At 40.2% G+C, this 19,318-nt stretch overlaps 1 protein-coding gene across 2 annotated transcripts; it reads right to left on the minus strand.

The window, feature by feature from the left end:
- Positions 1-15: 15 nt before the first annotated feature.
- On the minus strand, positions 16-7,461 carry LOC147891270 (Ribosomal protein L34). 2 transcript variants are annotated; one of them, XM_087389808.1, is made up of 5 exons: positions 7,046-7,461; positions 6,917-6,950; positions 6,723-6,800; positions 765-850; positions 16-651 (listed from the first exon to the last, which is right to left on the minus strand). In XM_087389808.1, the coding sequence occupies exons 1-4, from the start codon at positions 7,341-7,343 to the stop codon at positions 778-780; spliced, it is 483 nt and encodes a 160-aa protein (XP_087245934.1). In that variant the 5' UTR covers positions 7,344-7,461; the 3' UTR covers positions 16-651; positions 765-777. The 2 variants fall into 2 exon arrangements, with proteins under 2 accessions (XP_087245934.1, XP_087245933.1); XM_087389807.1 differs by having other exon boundaries at positions 21-850.
- Between the last annotated feature and the right edge of the window lie 11,857 nt (positions 7,462-19,318).

Raw genomic sequence — 19,318 nt, forward strand, 5'->3', positions numbered from 1 at the left:
TGGTTCAGTGATCACAACACAATAATGCAGGTGGTAAGTCACCCATTCTGTTACAGAAAAAATGCCTTGCTTTTAAGTGTTTCATTGCGCTTACCTGAGACTTAAAACACACCATTTTCTGATTATTTTGAGCTAGCGTTTTTGCAACGAATGTTTCCAATTGTCATGAAGCAGCCACATTTACTGCCCTCATCATAAACTATGTAAAACCTATCAGCAGAAAGAACCAAAGAAATTTTTTGGCAAGTTTAGAAACCAGTATGTCCCACCAGCACTACGTGACATTCATGTGATGTATTTTCTTGAATCCCAAAAGAAAAAGAACCCTGGTTTATCATCATATGATTCATCTTCAAACTTTCCAACATCGTGATTTTACTGCTCTGATCAGGCCATACAAAAACCTTCATAATCCCGACATTTAAATCAGCTACTGAAATCAGACCACATAAACACGACAACAGCCTTAGTATGTGAAGCTGTTTAGTTCCTGCTTCATTGGGGTTACATCTTGTAGGGTGCACGACAGATAGTTTTGAGCTATTGGATATAAGGCTTCTGTCCACCTGATAGCTCACATTTCCGTGAAAATGTTACTGCAGACTGTTTGTACCAAAAAAGATTCTCACGTCCAAATATTTCCCTGAGAGCCTTGCAAACCAGTGAGAAAAGGTGAGCAGAGGTTGGATGCATTCTCAAAGGCGTATATTGTCTTTTAATTTCGCAAAATGAGAACCTATCTCAATACAGAGATGGAGATGTACAATAGACTTGTAATTAAGCAGAAAGCCTTCGGCGACCCTTCGCTCGTCTGCGCGCAAGAACTCTTCGACCACCTACTGTTGATTTTCTGGCAGAAAACAAGTTGTTTATTTTACAACAACCAAGCAGGGGAAAATATTATTGTCCAATGTACAAACCAGAAAACTCCATCAGACACTCATCAGAAGAAGATGGCATTATCAAAAGTCTTTCAACATATGGATTCACTCCATCGACATTGCAATTTGAAGACTCTTTTAAGTTTTTAAGCCCATCCACATTATAACTTGTTAAAGCCTCACAATATGAGAATGGTATCCAACACTTGAGCAAGCAGAGGCTTTGTGTCCACAAAGCTATCTTACCGTGTCACCTGAAATATAAAACAAGCACTGAATAATTCTGCTCAGTATCGTGTACAGAAAGTGAGTGCCTTTGGATGCAATGCAGCGAACATGAAAGAGGGGGGGGGGAGGAGAGAGAGAGAGAGAGTGTGTAACCAGCCTTTGATCACAAAGGGCAGTGTAACTGTCTCTACTATCTCACAAAATACAGCCAACTTGAAACATTGCCATTGTCCACAAACAAATCCCAGAGCATAAAACTTCGCTGTATAGCATCATTCAACCATTTAAGACAAGGGAGGCTAGAATGCCCCTACTCAGAAGTATGAAGAGTGACACCTGTTGGCCCCAACACTTGGCGCCCCTTGCGGTATTTATTTAATTACTGGTTAGCTCAAAATACAAAGGGACTCCCTTCCAGAGCTCACCCGGAGGTGCAACCCAGTACAATGCCAACATGTGGCTGTGCTAGTGACCAACTCCCAATGCTATTCCTTTGGTTCCTTTTAGTAGTCATGCATGACACAAGTAGAACAACCTGACAGCATGCCAAGCAATGCATTCACCCATATCCAAGCCATTACCGAGCCCAAGGCTAGCCACTGCACTCCCAGGAAGAGAGTATCACAACCAGTGCCCCAATCCTCTCCTGGGCCAACGGCAGGGCATCAAACCTTGCAGAAACTCAGTAAGAATGGCAGCAGCATAGAGTAGGAAGAGAAGATGAGAATTCAGCTAACAAAAAGAGCCTACTTCAGCCCGAAACAGCTCCAGAAGTAGGTTGAATAGCAGACAGAAAATTCTAGTAGGAGGGAGCGGGAGCTGCCTATGAGTGTCTTCCAGCACCAGAAAAGATCAGAAAAGAGAGCATGCAGCAAGCTGTAGCAAATCCACCATGAATGTGTCCACCAGAATGGAGTTTTCAGCCCACAAACACCACAGAACTCGGAGCGCCTTGCACCAGACAGAGGCCAAGAGTAAGGCGTCCAAGAATATGGCCTCAAAGGCAGGAAAGAAGAGCTTCTGACGCGAAAAACATTGAGAAAAGCTTCAAAAATGGCCCAGAATGGAGGCGTCTAGGTCCAGGAAGCATGCCAGCAACAGAGAGCACCAAGGGGAGGAGAACTGTCATGAAGAAAGCTCGAACACTTCAGCCAGCAAGAGGGAGGCTGCAAAAATCCGCCATGTTGAGAATGAAGCTGCCCTGGTAGGGGAGAAGACTCAAAACAGCATGGAAAGGCAAGGAAGGGCTCCAAGGGCTTCTAGGGGTGACATCTGGGTGCCACAAGGCAAGCAAAGAGGCCACACACAGACACATGTACAAAATGAGGCGTGGGATTTTAATGCCCCTAAGGGAGTCAGATGGCACACCATGGCCCTAATGCTTGGTAACCAATGACCCTAGTTTGTAGGATCTCTAAGGGGTCTATTTTTAAAGAATGACCCCATTGGACCAAACCAATGACCTTAGAAATTTAAACCACTCTAATAGCACTAGGAGTTGCACTTATTGCACATGAAATCATAAGTACCTTTTGGGCATTAACTAAGGCGCCTAGCTTGGTACCCTAGGCTAAATTCAGTGACAGTTAGTTTAGACACTTCACCATCACCACCACATCCCCGTGACACACAGAGAGAGAGAGAGAGAGAGAGAGAGAGAGAGAACCTTTGCCGACCTTTGACTTGGAACCTCTCTCTCTCTCTCTCTCTCTCTCTCTCTCTCTCTCTCCACACACAAAATTTTTAATAGAGAGAAGCTTCCCAGTCACGCTGCATTTTATACCAAAGGACATGGAGTACATGATGGCTTTTGGAGCTTCCCCATCAAGGTAGACAGGCAGGTTTTGTTATCATGCTGCACCAAGTAAGATATTATAGCAGACCTCCCATTGGTGACAGAGCTGCCCAACACACACATTTTACCCCTTGGAGAGGGCCTTCTACTTGTTGGATCACTAGCAAGACCATACCCAAATAGTTGAGCAAGCAATTAGAATTGCGTGTACCCTCTTAAGGATGGCAGAGGAGGAATGGAACTGATGACCTGTCGGCATATGCGTGTGTTTGATTACCATTAGGCTACATATATGTATACATACGTTTTTTTTTCCTTCATAATTAAACCATACACACAAATGTTCACACACTTTCTTTTGTTGTTCCTCATCATAAGCCCAGTACATAATATAAGTGAGATATAGCAAATAGAATCATGATGATATGTATATTCAAAAATCATTTTATACATATCATACAAAGATAAATATGTAGCAATAGATACATGTCACAACAAACTTTCCCCTTATGAGTTTTGTCATGAATTACTTCTCTTTGGAGAAAATGTCACAATCTTGCAAGCACAAGCACATGCACGAGCTTACATATATATGTACATATATACCTAGATGAATCCAAGAACATTCCAAAACTCATCCTCTAAAAACACAACATAGTGCAGTTTCAATCTCACAATAGTCACTCATAAGATTGAAAACCATAAACTCCATAACACATAGCAGGGACTAGCTACTATGACATCCCCACTGATGTCATCAACGCCCAACAGTGGGTGTAGACCATAGTATAAAAATATGCTCACATATACAAATCCACACACCCACACATACTTGCATCCATTTATACAAAGTCTTCGTATTGAGTTTCTGTCGACACTCCGGAGGTGGAGGGCAAACTCAGCCATGACGAAGGCTAGCACTAAAGGAGAAGGCTAATCAAAAAGTAGTCCAAAATCTCTTCATTCAAGCTACAACTGCTTGTGAAGTCTAAACGATTTCATTTTAGTCTCTCCCAAACGAGCATCTAAATCTAGCTGATAGGGCAACGCACCATTTAAGATAGAAAGAATTATCGCAATACCAGCAGGCTGCAACTTATACATATATATAGACATTGTATGTGTGTGTGTGCACGCATACGCGTATACATATACATATGTTGTATGTGTTATACATATACATATATATATAGACATACGTGTCGTGTGTATGTGCACACTCTCTCTCTCCTACCATGAGGTGAACCAGTTCATCAAAGAGGATCTCCTACAACTCTACATATACAGGACCTGGTTAGCATCCCATGAGCTTCGGTAAAACTCAGCTTCTACAGAGATCATTGCCTGCAGATCTTGTAGGGTTATATCAATTCCCCAGCTATACCCGGATCCATCTTCCACATGCCTTGAGGATCTTGATTGGGCAGTTCCGAGTGTCCTCGGACAAACTATGTATTGACACAAGGCGAGCAAAGGGCATCCCGCATGAGGGCCAAAAGCTGCACCCTATGCCACATGCAGCAGATTGCGTTAGAGGAGCACCTACATTCCGATGCCCCGTCTACTACGAGATAGAGGACCCCACCATTGCCTATTCAAGAGTGGATTTGGACCACTCAATTTTCCTGGCCCATCTCGATCAGCGACGCGAGAGATCAGCTTCTTCGAGCACAAAGGTAAGAGCAGGAGGGCCCATTGAAGCCTCGACAAAGGACAATCACAAATTTCTTTCTTTTTAGAAAAAAAAGGCTTATATTATAAGCAGTTCATAAGATATACATTTATGCCCACAAATTTACAGTTATAGCAGCTGGAAGCCTCAACAAAGGACAATCACAAATTTCTTTCACTCAAGAGCCCTTGACCAAGAGGCTGCAAGGGACATGATGTATTTGGGATCCAAAGAGCACGACATGCAAAAATGAGGAGTGGAAGCAAAGCTTACCATCCTTACAATCCTCAAACTGTAAACTTTTTTGTTCAGTAGAGATGTAGTTTTTGCCGAAAAGTCAGATCAGTCCATGATTAAGTTTGGCATACACATTCTCAGGATGTGTTCAAAGGGATGCTTCCACTATCTATTGAGGGACTTCAAAACAGCAAGCAGAAGATCAACAATTACAGCCTGCACATGCTGATGCAAAACAACCTTTGGATGCTCCCATTCACATCCAAGATCACCTATCACACATGACGAGTTGAACAGATTGTCAGAGAGGAGAGAGCTTCTTCACAAGAAGCTAGAACAGTTCCCAGGTGGCTGATTTAGACTCTGTAGGACAACAGACTTTAAGCCCCTCTCCCCAGGTAGGACACGGGCTGGTTCAAGAGGGATAGGAGGCAAAAACTATGCTGATAGACTGGAAATGAACGTATTGCATGATATAGAAGAACCCTGAGCTTTGAGGAGGCTCAAGATAGTGAGCATTGGATGAAAGCCATGAAGTCAAAGTTGGATTCTGTCTAGAAAACCAATACATGGGATCTGGTGGATTTGCTCATTGGAAAGAAAGCTTTAGGGGCAAAATGAATGTTAAATATAAAGAGAAAATCTGATGGTACCATTGATAGTACAAGGCAAGAAGAGTATTCTCAACAAAAGGGGATAGAGTAAAAGATGGTTGATAGCTACAAACAGAAAGAATTACAGCAGGCCACAACTGCAACAAGTTTACAACGTGAAATCTGCATGGCAGTAAATATAAAGGATTACCAAGAATATCAGCAAGCTGCAACTTGGACACAAGCTTCCCAAAGTGACATTTGCATGTCTGGTAATATCAGGGAATGAATCTAAGAACATGCATATCAGGGGATGAATCTAAGAGCATGCCCAAATTTTATCCTCTAAAAACAAAACAAATAGTGCAGTTTTGACCTCATGAGTCACCCATACATACATACATACATACATACATACACACACACAGACACACACTAGCAGACATATATGTATATCACCTTAGCAGACATGCAAAATCTTTGAATTTTCGTCCAAGTGGTGATCAACTATTCAACTTTATCGTAATATCTTACGCAGGTGCAGAAGCCCCAACAGCTAAAAATCTGAATTAGTACAATTGGATATATTCTAGTCTTACAAAGGTATATGTGTGTGTGTGTGCACATGGGCATGATCAACAAAAATCTGAATTAGTACAATTGGATATATTCTAGTCTTACAAAGGTATGTGCGTGTGCGAGCGCATGTGCGCGCACACTCTTTTCTTTCTTTTTTTTTTGGGGGGGGGGAATGGGAATTACTACTAAACGCTAATGCTGTCTAACCTCAGACATCCTTCATCCAGAAGCATCAACACAGATGCTAAAACACAGACAGTTTGCCCAACCTGATGAAAAAATCGGACAGCAAAGCTTACTTTCCCAGTCTCTCCCCATCAATCTTAGTTAACAAAGTTTCCAATATGACTTGCGCGCCTGTGAGGCAAATAGCAGACTGGTGGTTTCTCTATGATCATGATCCCATATTTGGCAGCCTGTCTTGGGCGTTTGACTCATTATTATTTCTGGGAGTATGATGCAAGAATGGAAATTGCTATGAACTCATCATATTTTGTAAATCTGTACACCTTTTAAAGGAGCAAGTGTTTTCTCTCCATTCCTCTGTGCACAATCCATATCCTTGCTGAGTTCTAACAATATGCCTAAGGTTTTCAGAACAACTTGCTGGAACTGCACACCTCAGACCATGCACACACAACGTCGTCATCAATATGAAGATTCTAATAAAGACAAAAATGATAACGGCATCATTAAAATCTAAACTATCCAAGAACTCGAATGGGAAAAAAGGATACCTTTTTAGAAACCCATGTCTACGCTTTCGAACAATGGTACTTGGCTGAAAGGTACGTTTAGTATGCATAAGCATGGGACTGTTGAGAGCACGCAACATATGGTATTAGTCAAACTATTGTAACAATATTAATGGCAACATTTCAAACCCAAGGGCAGTTAGTTTGGAAGACGATAGCAACGAGAGAGGACCCACCTGCTTGTTTCTTCGTCTTGTCCTGGTAAAAATACTGTCAGCACAGACCAGTAAAGAATAAGTTTGGCAATACATTAAAACTTCGACTGCGAGGGAGACTGTAAGTCAGCAAAGGATTTGAAGGCTCACGTTCGTCCAGGTCCGAAGGTGGCGGGAAGTAGTTCTGCTGCACAGACATCCAAAGGGTTTCCGGTGCGATCTGTGCAAAAGAAGCAGTATCGAGCGGGGGAAGGCTGGGGGCACCGAAAATGGGGAAGGGAATGTGGGGCAAAGGTGAAAAAGCAGAAGCAGGAGAAGGGGGGAGGGATGGAATGGAGGTGAAGGGAGGGAGGTTGGGAAGAAATTCGGGGGGAGGCAGCAGAGATCTCGTGAGGAGGGAAGCCGATCGAGAGGCTTGGCCTGCGCGGGACAGAAGCCTGGTTGCCATTCTACCTCAGCTTCACAATTGCCATCAACAACAAGGTTGCTACGGCCTTGCCTTTTTGAATTTCACGAGTAACTTTCTCACATTTTTGCAATGGAATTGTCTCTCCTCTAAGTTATTTGTCAAGATTGCTCCTTATATATCTCAGTCTTAAGTTGTTGGTTCTTTGAAGCTACATTGGATTTTGGTGTCCTTTGAGAGTATCATTGTTTGTAGATTTGTTCCTTGTGGTGAGATTTCTATGCTCAAGTCACCACAGGTTCCTCCTTGTTTGTTGAGGTTGTCAAGATTGCTCCATATATATCTCAATCCTAAGTTGTTGGTTCTTTGAAGCTACATTGGATTGTGGTGTTCTTTGAGAGTATCATTGTTTGTAGATTTGTCGATTGTGGTTGTTCTTTTAGAGATTTCTCTACTCAAGTCACCACTTAGGCCTTGCTTTCGACAAGATAGCACAATCGCTAAGTTTCCATTTAGAGAACATGTAAAGTAGCTAAGATAAATATTGCAATTAAATTTTTTACTAACTAGTAACAGGGAAACGAAAGGTGTAAGTTGGAAGGGAAGAGAAAGAGACAAATGCAAGTGAAGGTGAATGAATATGGGGAAAGGTAGATGAGTGAAAGGAGAGGAGAGAAAAGAGATGAAAGAGGGGATGGAGCATTAAATATGAATGGGGATGTGGCTATTTCGGCATGAGATTCTCATTTAAATAATATCACATGTTTTTAATAAAAATAATTCACTACCTCTCATGTAAGGCCAAAAACTTAATCCACACAAAGTGACACAAGTCGTTTAGGATCTCCACAAAGAGACAAAAACCTAAACCTAAAACTCATTGCAATGGCCTAAACTACCACTGATCCTAACACTAAACACTCGTTAAGAGGGTCAAATTGACCAAATGAACTCCATTCTGAACTATGAGCCACATTAAGATACTCTAATCAGCACCGTCCCGTAGGACCCTTGCAGGGCCAACAAGAAGCTAGTGTTGAGACCACAAGGTGGCTCATGTCCTCACTAGAGAGCCATTTGGCAAGGTGCCGGACAAGCCTTCCCTGTCAAGATCACAAGTCGAAGGGAAGACTAGCTAAGAGTGGGTTGAGACCACCCATGTGCAAGTCCATAGAGGACGAATTGGAGGATGGCCATCATGTGTGGTGGCTCACACCACCCGGCAGTCATCAGCATGTCACCAATGTTGCCTTAGTGGTTTTGAGCATTGGACTTCCAATTCTCAAGTCATAGGTTCAAATATTGGAGGCTACGCCTAGTGTCCTAGCTTGTGAAATCATGGTACTTAGGAAGGTTAATGCTGACATTATTTTGCTACAAGAACTTAAAGTGGGGATAGTGATCCTATTTGGTTCATGGTCTAGAGTCTAGGGTATGAAATATTAAGAAATTACCGTGTGAGAGGGAAAGGAGGGTGTGCTATCTTGGCTAAATCATCTCTAGGTGTGTAGGAACGCTTTCCTCACCCTAACGAGACTGGTTTATTGCACCTGTTGTGTGTGTTGATGGGTTCAAGTTCAACATCCTTAGCATATACCCCCCTAATTTTCCCGCGAATAGGTGTGAGTGCTAGCAAGCGCTTAGGTATCTAGTCTCAGGGGAGCATTGGCTGATGGGGGGAGAGTGGAACTTCACAGAGACATGCACTTGTGCTTTCGGCATGCTTTTTGAGTTCATGCGTCGCTTTTTCATTTGTTGCAAAGGTCTTACCAATTGCTTTCTTTCAATATTGGCAGTGTCTACTTGCTTATAATGATTCTGATTTAACAAGCGCATAGAACTCGAAAAGGCAATCACTTTTCCTTGGAGCATGTGCAAATTCCTCCTGGATTGCAAGTTACGGCTTGTCAAAGATTCTGTGAAAAAGAGGGGGCCTTGATGATGTGGCACATGGATTCATATGCTGCTTACAAAGTGTTCTTGGCAGGGGGTTGTGTGCTTAGTTGACTGAGGTGGCATAGTTAACTAACCATGGTTAGTGTTGTTAACTTGACTAGAGGTACGTCTTGTCTGCCACATGGCAAGACTTTGACCACAGAGTTATCTTAACCAGACATGCTCAACCAAGGTCTGGAAACTAAACCATGGTTATTTTTTATCTTGCCACGTGTCAATCAATTATGCAGAGCCTTTCAAAGGAGGAAGATGCACACGAGCGCCGTCAATTGAGATGTGGAGCATGGGCGCATCGCTCAAGCTTGACTGAAGGAAAAAGGAGTGTGTTGGTCGCTATGAGCCAGGCTTCTCAGGTCTCCTGTGCTTTGGAGTCGGGAGCCTTGCAGTCGAAGGTGGACTTGAGCACTGGCTCACTGAGGGTGTAGCTTGTAGCTATATGGAGTCTTGGAAGGAGCACTATTGTCGAGGATCTGAGTCGTTGTTTTGTGTATGGCACTTGGGCTTTGTTGATACTGCAAGTCGTTGTGGCCTTCGGAGCCGTGAGGTTTGCTGGAGTCTATAGAGGCGGATCTTTTACAGAGGAGCTGTTGCGCTTGTTGACGATCAAGCACGGCATGCGGGGCATGGAAACGGGCGACGCAAGGGGACTAGTTGACCAAGACGATGGCGAGGCGTCATGTTTGGAGACAAAGGTTGAAGGCGCTACGACTGTGTTGGAGGAGAGCTTCGTTGGTTAGTTGGTGGCATAGCTTGCAGTGTGCTTGGTTGGAGAGCTGCATAGGAGCCGGTGCTGGTTAGAAGGTCGTAGCTCGCATGTAGCACGGGATTGATGAATGCTTTAGAGCATGAGGAATGCTCATCTTGTTGGATCATAGGTAGCGGAACTAACTAGGGAAGGCAGTCAGGTAGCCACAGCTATTCTTGTGTGAAAGACACTGTAGAATAGACCCATTCCTATTGACAGTACTACGCCCATTCCTGCTTTGGGCAATGACCCATTGGCCATCAACCAAAGCTCTTGCTTCGCGGAAATGCTGAAGCAAACAAAGGCAAAGGAAATTTGTGTTCAAGGTCTGAGTGTAGCATGCTGACGTATACAATTAGGGGAAATCTCTCTATAGTAGTATAGCAACCTTTTTACAACGCTTTGCATTGTCTATGACAATGTGCACATTGAGCCTATCTCCCTTATGTTTTCTACAAAAATAAACCCCATACTTTTTAATTTGTTGAATCAATAAACTTATGAAATGTCTCTCTCCTTGGTTATACAATAATCGCATTAAAAAATGGGCATCTTTTAATATTTTTCCATGAATTTCAAATAATTGCACATGCAAGATCTAAAAAATACTATGGTTGGTGTGATCTCTCTCCTTGGAATATGCTTTGTCTAGCATCATTATTTGCAATGCACTATAACTAGGAGGTTTAAAACTTATACTATTCTATGCAATGTAATTCCATGCATCTTGTGTGTCAATGTTATCAACCATACTTAATGGATAACTAGAACACAAAACTGATCAATCAAGAATGTATTGAGCCATCTCCAAGTCTTGGTTCTACATACTCGGGCTACCGGACTCTGAGATTATGAATAGATAGGATGTATGTTGGAATGAATACAAAAAATACAAATCAAAGATATCATCTACATAGGGTTCATTTGAACATTGTTGAATAGAACAACTTCCAAGGAATACATAACAACTTATCAAAACTATATCTAATCAATTATGGGATACATCATCTTCCAAGTTACAAGATAAAGAATGGCAACAATCAACTACCATAAGTACAAACTATGTATCTAATTCAAAATAATAAAAAAATTTGAACTCAGTAATGATTGCTGATTATTAATAAGATACCTCTCACACAACAATCCAAAAACATGAGGTCTAAGTCTGAGATATGCTTCAAAAGGCATATCAAAGCTAAGAGGTACACCCAAAAAATGGTCTCTCCATATTTGTAAACTATAAAGATATGCTTTATGAAATATTATCCAAATATTGGATATGTATGTAGCCTATATATCATTGGCCTACCCAATGGCTAGGGATATGGAAAAAATCCCCGATCTAAACCTACCATAATGTTTCTCGTATCATTCTAGTGGAAATTAGAAAACCCTATTCATGGTGCAACATCTCACCAATCCAAGAGTATGTTGGAAGATAAAATGAAGAGCCTAGTGCAATACCAAGGTTCAAGCTATTTCCAAACATAGTTGTTCTCTAAACTCGAAAGAAAGTACATGACAAAACTAGGTGCCAAAATAAACGATTAAACTTGATTTTTGAAAATGAGCTGTGTTTACAAACACAGTTGGAATTGTTGTATTGAAAAAAAGAGAGATTTGTAAATCAGTCATAGTAGAGTGGCTTTTGAACGTGTGTACTAAAATTTTAGTGTTTTTTATATCCAAAGAGTATGTTAAAAGATGGTATGAAATATCAATTGTAAACTATTAAGCTATGCATCAGAGCCACAACAAGGGAGCATTTAAGATTAAGTGGGAACAGTTGTAATGACGTCAACTATCCATGTAGGTTTGTCTTAGATAATTCCTATTGTCTTTCTCAATCTACCCTTTGCTCTATCAGATCATCCATAACCACATTCACATCTGGGACTAGCACAAACTTGGAGATACCCATCTCTCCCTATACTATCATATTCTCTGTTGTTGTATTGGTTTTCTCTTTCTCAATAAACATAGTATCCATCAAGGTAGTGACCTCTTGTTCCAGTTTACCAATCTACACATATTCCTCCTCTTGTAAAGAATGTGGCTCATCTAGTTTCTGATTAGTAGATTGCAACAGTACTTTAGCAGTAGTAGCTAAATCATTCATCTTCATGTCCTGAAGATTACTACTTATCTTAGGTACCAAATAGAACAACTTAGTAATTTGCTCAACCTTATGAAACAATACCTATGCATAAGGTAGTGGGTGTGCTATAGTATATCCAAGATACTACCACCTTCCTTGTCCACAAATTGGTTTGTGTTTGAACAAAAATCTCATGTTCAAAGATAGATGCTTTTAATATGAGAGAAAAGATAGTTCTCACATCATATAACTCGTTTTTTAGCTATTTTACTCTAATCTATAGCATTTTTACCCTGTAAGAGTATTCCTCTTGGACGTATGCTTCAAAAGGAGGAGTATGTGATTTTGCAATTGTGCTTTGACCTTTGCCACATCCCCTGCATATACTAACTCAACTATTGCTACATCTCTAAAAATTCTATATCTCTAATGAACCTTCCATCAATGTCAATACTATCCTTATTTGTCGTACTCCTAATTTGAGTTTCTACCAAAGTTAAGGCATCTAGACTTCCTAGCAAACAAGACATTCTTAGAGATCAACTTTACATTTTCCTGTGTCACCTTTTGCAATTGCTTGTGAATTCTTGTTTGCCTTTCCTTTAACCATTTTTGCGCATCAGCCACCACCATTTGACTTTGCAATTCTTAGGCTTTATTATCAGCTACCCATTTTGCAATTCCATTTGCTGGAACATTGCATGTGCTTCCTCTATCTTAGCCTAGGTTTCCTTCTTAAGTACTTCAGCTTCCACCATTAGCTTTTCCTTCTCATACAAGAGCTTTTGATTCTCTGATTGTACCCTAGTGAATTTAGCATGAGCAAGTTTTTTGAACTTCTCATGCCTCGGCCCCCAAGCTGATATTGCTTTCTTAATTTCTTCTTCTATTGCGAGTTCTACAATGTCCCTTCCAGAGTGGTTTGCTTTGTAATCTATTGATTATTAAATTTCATTAGTGTCAACAAAGCTTGATTAACTTGGGCAAAATAATTTTTTAATCCTTATTCAACCAATGGCATTTCAGTTAGCTCAACAGGTGTTTCCCTGCTTCCCTAATGGGTGAAGGAATTTCAATAACCTATATAATAGAAGAGATCACTTTGACACGAACATATGTTTTGGGATCCTCACAAATAAGATTCCCATATTTTTCCTTGTGTATATTTCTCTTGGGGAGTTACTAATTGCTTTTCTCTTTCCTCATCTTGAGCTTGTTGGGCTCACCCTTATCTTTGAAATTCTGAAAAGCTTAAGAAATTGTGTCCTTTAGTGACATGAAATCACTCCCCATGAAGAATAATTCACTTGAATGTTCTAACTTGTTAGAACTGAAAATTCCAAATTTTATATTTGACCCAATCCTTAGTCTGAATTTTGGTTTCTGTGTGTGAAATCCACTACATTTGTCCTTTCTCATTTTTTGCACCATTTTCAATTATGCCAAATATTTTGAGAAGCTATTCTGAATTGAATAACACTAAAAATAGATTTTTTTAAGTTCCTATTGACATGAGACTGACACTCTATCTTCTTGAAATCTATCCACAATAATCCTAAACTGTTTGTTGCCTACCTATTGGCTACTGCAAACTTTTGGTAAAATTCAGAATTTCTGTGTGCATAATTTTCTTTTGTTGTATATTAGGGACAACAACTTGAATATTGGGAATAATGTTTGGAACAAATCCTTTAGTATCTAGAATTGATGTTGGAAATTTTGAAAATCTTTGTTTGGATCGTGTTGGCAACACTTGTTGTTGCTGGCTATAATCGATCACACTAGAGCATTGGTGGTGACAACCACTACTCATCATCATCCTCAAATTGATTTACATAGTTCTCCATTACTTGTTCAACAGCTTCTTGTAGCATGGATATTAGGTGTGCACTAGAACATGATTTCATTCTCTTTCCATGATGATCTTCATGCCATTGCTCTATCATATCTAACAAATAAGAAAATGCATCCAACTCTTCTTTTTCTTCCTCTATCTCATCATAAAATGATGCATTCCTAAAGTTCTTCACAATTTAGTATATTTTCTTGCATAAATCCAACATAAAAAACTTGTAGCATTCATCTTCTTTTTGAGATCACACAAATAATGTCATACATGTGTATGATGATCATGCTTCATGCAAATTAAGCACTTCTCCTATTTCTTCTTACCCATTCCAACAAGGTCAAATTATTGAAAAATAATAATTTGAACTTGCATTCAATTCTGGAGTAGTTGAAGGCTTGATAATAAGGTCTCTGCATAGTATTTTGAAGAACCCATACTTCAAAGTGGTTCTTCACCTCCATTAATTTCAATCTTCAAAACAAGACTCTTCTTGAATAACAGGCAAGTTACTCTCTCTTGTTGTCTACAAGCATTGCTTGTAGCTATTAAGGCTAGTGTCCACTTACCAAGAAAAGCCTATCATTTGAAGATCTTGTCTTTCTCCTTTCAACAAGCATGCTTTCTAGATTAGCACAAGGAGCTTGGCATATGTTGCCAAACTTGGCATATCTACATTGCCTCTCATCAAGAGCTCTTTCATAAAGAAAAGTTGATGTGTCTTGCTGTAACTATAGGTTGTAGCGATTAAAATTAAAATAGCAAGTCTTGTTACTTTAAAACTTAATCTACCACAATCCAATGATGTAGTGAGATCATTCATACTCTTCATAGTCCGTGCTACCTTCCCCAACTGATGTAGTGTGTGAATATTGTTGTGTGTAATGTTGATATTATAGAGCCAATGGAATCTCCCAGGCAATATCATTCCATACCTAAAATTAACATTTGAACACAGAGCTCTGTCAGCATGCACTCAAAAGTGTTGGCATATGTTCAAAAACTCATCTTGGAAAGAGTTTCTTGGAAAGGGATTACTTGGATATTAGTATTCTGCAAGTTTAATCTTTGATTATTATTCTTGCCATGGTTAGAACTACCGCACTGTGGGCTACCTTAATAGGTTTGGATGACTCCATCCGCTAAAGTATTGAGATAGACAAATTTGCATGATGACAAGGCAAGTCATCCAGTTCAAGAAATAGCTTAGTCATGAGAACAAGCACCACCAACACTGATCCAAATACCCAAGACAATTTGGGAAGTACTAATCATCTATGTGTCATGATTACTGAAAGTCCTACCCAAACATTCCCATGCCATTGTCAAGTTCATGGCATGCTACCTGGCTACAATATGTGCCCTTAAGTTTGCACCTCTTCTTCCAAGGAGATCATACTCAAGCAAACTACTTGCCCAAAATTGGTGTAGTATTTTTGTTTTATTGAAAGTCACAATGCATATTGATGCTTTTTGAATTGCATCCCTTACAAATTAATAGGGGAAGCCTTGATTTGTTGGGCATTCCAAAGCTATGGTGAAGCCATCTCTAGAAATTGTAATCCTTTGCTCTACTCCTATAGTTAAATTCTTTCCTTCAAATCTTGCCAACATATCACTTCAAGCATGGGCATCAATTGTAATCCTTTGCTCTGCTCCCACAATTGAATTCTATTCCATTGGGCCTCCCTTAGACCTAAAAATAGGTATTAGTGAGTGCAAAAAGGGTTCACAAGGCATTGCAATCGACAAAATGAGCATGGATGTTTGTCCTTGCCCTTATAGTATTTGCCCTTCAAAAGGGTCACAAAGGGGAAGGCTCACAAATGGGAAAAGTCTCAACATGCATTAGTCATTTCATCTTGTATTCCAGGTCTTCTTGATCTCCATGGACTACTAGTACGGCATGTTTATCCCACTCACACCTAGGCTATTTGTTAGAAATAAGGCTAGGGTTGGCTCCCTACCTTATAGGTAGCCATAAAGAAGATGTTGAAACATAAAATGAAGTGTAGTACATTTCATGGCCTTTCACCTTCATAGACTTGTCCAATTCCTCATCCATGATAAGCAACTACTCCCAGTTGTCTCCAATGCAGCCATGAAGGCCATGACCCAATAGGATCACTAGTGTTTATAGAGGTAATGGGACTTCAAGATGGTGATCTTATAGGATGTATGTCAGAATGAATTCACAGCATACAAATTAGAGATAAAATCTACAAAGTTTTCATTCTTATGTCATTGAATAAAACAACTTCCAAGGAATTCATAAGAGCATATCAGAACTACATTTGATCACTTATGAAATATATTTAATTCAAAACACTCAAAAAAATATGAACTTAGTAATTATTTGCAAAATCTAATTTATGCAAATTAGAGATAAACTCTGCAAAGGTTTCATTCTTACATTGCTGAATAAAATAACTTCTAGGGAATTCATAAGAGCATATCAAAACTACACTTGATCACTTACAAAATATATCTAATTTAGATATAGGTAGGTGAGCCCTTATACGAGGGGCACCTCTAGATTTCACCTCATTACAATATTTGCATTTCCATTTAACATAATCACACACAGGGCTTGCAAAATCACATTTTGGGTTAATGGACTTATTTTTTTTCCCCCAAGATTTTCCCACACTCCTTTGTGTCACTCAAGAAGCCTCAATAAAGGCTCTAGATGTACCTTGACTGGAACTCTCATAAATATTATGCATGGAGCATGTTGCATACACTTGTGGTTGTGGAGCATTATTTTGACATGCATTAGCATTAACAGATCCACCCATAGTCTTTGTGTTATTAGATTGATTTGTAACAACTTTCCTTCTACTTGAATATTCTTCTCTCATTGTCCTTCTAGTACTTACACATCTATTTCTCATCTCTATACTTAGCTTTTCAAAAAAGGGTAGGCACGTATCAACACAATCTCTTCAGATACAATTCACACCTCACATGAATATAGAGACAAGTTGGACTAGGATCCACAAAAAACTTGGTAAAAGAATTCTTAACACCTCACATACTCCCCTTTATATTAATTGGTTTGCTGTCGTGGTTGATCCTTACCCCAACACACTAGATAGTAGAGTTGTTGACCACTTCTGTAACCACAATGAACATAAACAAAGAGAAGCCAATCAGTGGCAGTGATCCAACAAATTCTCAGGTCTAGAATAATGTCTCAACTGCTTGATTCTATAGGTACTTAGAGGATGAGTGAAGTTGGACACACACTCACCCACCTATGTTATTGGATGCTCTAGTTTTGTCTTGTTAGGATCCGTATGAGAGCCATGTCTAGCTACTCTCATTGAAGTTTGAGACTAAGATGAGGTGAGCAATAGAGTCCCTGTAGCTATGGCTATTGTAAATGAGTGGTTCTAAAGCCAATAAAAGTATAATTGTTCTACTTATGTATTGCCTTTCAATTTTTGCATACTTATATTCATGTCATATGCTTAACCACCAGTCTCCACATGGTTTTGTCCACATAGCACAAACCCTCTTTGTTGTGTTCTCTTAACATCATATTCTGCAGCCAAAGCATCGTGTTCATCCTGCCTACAACGAGTAGCCAATGGAGTACAAGAGAGAGCATCATTTTGCAAGTACTGTTCACACATCTAAACCCAAGAATTAAGTCATAGGTCAATAGGTACATACTGTGAAGGCGACCTCTGCAGTACCAAGCCCCCTCCTCCCTAGCCTAATAAAATTTTCACATGGACTAAATCCTAAATTTTATTTGGAGCTCCTCAAGCAACAACATCCCCATCCAGTCAAGGAGCATCATCTGTGAATAGCCCTCTGCATACTCCTTCTGTCAACCCACTTACTTTTGTCAACCCGCTTCCTCCTCTTGTTAACCCGCTTCCCCTGCCAGCACTCGAGCCTCACTAACCAATGCCCTCTCCTCCTTGTGAGAAGCAGCCTTGCTCAATATGCTCATTGGGTGAGCACCTCAAGATAGAATACTGGGATGACAATATGACTCTAGTGTCTATCCATTTCCTCAAGTGCTTGCAAATCAGCTAGTAGAACAAAATATAGATGTGGAAGTTCCAATGAACAAGCCTACTAAAACAAAAAGCACTTCAATCAAAGAGACCGACACTGAGGAAAATACAAGAGCTAGTGCAAAATGGAGAGGCATAAGGAAAATGAACATGGGCATGCTAATGATTAGTCCTTTCCCATCAAGCTACTATAAAGCTACTACAAAGACTCAAGCCAGTCGATTCTGTAGATAGCCTTAGATGCTCGGAGAGACAACATAACACAAGGCAATACCTTGGATTTAGAGGGCAAGGATATTGTAGAAGCTCCATGCATCTTGAGTGTTTAGCTAATTGTGCTAGAGAGCACAATGATAGTAATCCCTCCCATGCAAATGGTTGTGTGATAGGGTCTGAGCTTTCCAAGCACACGTCCAGTTGACTTGACCATGGCAGCAACACTCAAGAAACTATACACGCCAACACCAATGAATACTAGGACAACTCCAATGCCGAGTGAGAGTTCACCTAACGAATGTAAATATTAATGAATCTTTATAGGAAGTATCCATTCTTTTGGCCCCCAAGCATGTCATTCCAAATGAGGGTATAAATGCCATGTTTCATTTTGAAAAGCCCATGCGTCAAGATGTTGTCTCTACCAATTGGTGGTATCTTTGAAAGTCTTGCTTAGAACCTATTTGGATAGCACAACACATGATCTCACATTGGGTTTCACCCCAAGTACTAGTCCATGAAAGGAAAGAGCGTAATTGAGTGATTAGGGGCACTCGTGAATTTTATGATTAGTTGGTCGAGAGCTCATGGAAGATCACTAACAATTTTAAGTAGCCAAGTTGGAGAGTTTGAAGATGCCATATGCTTACCTACAGGCCAAAGCACATAGCAAGAGTGCATCAGCATCAGGAAGCAATGGGTCTACTTTGCACCTTGCAGAACGTGGTGGAGTCATAATGCTAACTCATGTCATAGTAGGAAGAAAGATTAAATCATTTGCAGACTTTGATATTGAGCTCCAATGATCATGTAGAGAATGACATCTTGTGTAGTCAGGTGACCACCCTTGAGCAGATCTAGGCTTTGCTACCTCAGATTAACAAGCTTGAAGAGAATCCAAGAACAATTGCTTAATCCAAAATTTGTGATAATGATGTAGATGGAGCAATTGGGCCAATAGGCCCAACCGCACAAGTAACTAGTGCACATATCTTGGCTACTATAAGGAAAAAATTGGTTGAGAGACCCCAGACATAAGTCAAGCCTAGACCACAACACAAGAAATGGGTGTAGACTCGGAGGACCATACACTACACAAGCACTTCTGTTCCTCGTGACCCTAAG

Source organism: Dipteris shenzhenensis, chromosome 18, assembly GCF_047967505.1.
Source record: "Dipteris shenzhenensis isolate YYH24624 ecotype China chromosome 18, Dip_SZ_1.0, whole genome shotgun sequence".
NCBI lineage: Eukaryota > Viridiplantae > Streptophyta > Polypodiopsida > Gleicheniales > Dipteridaceae > Dipteris > Dipteris shenzhenensis.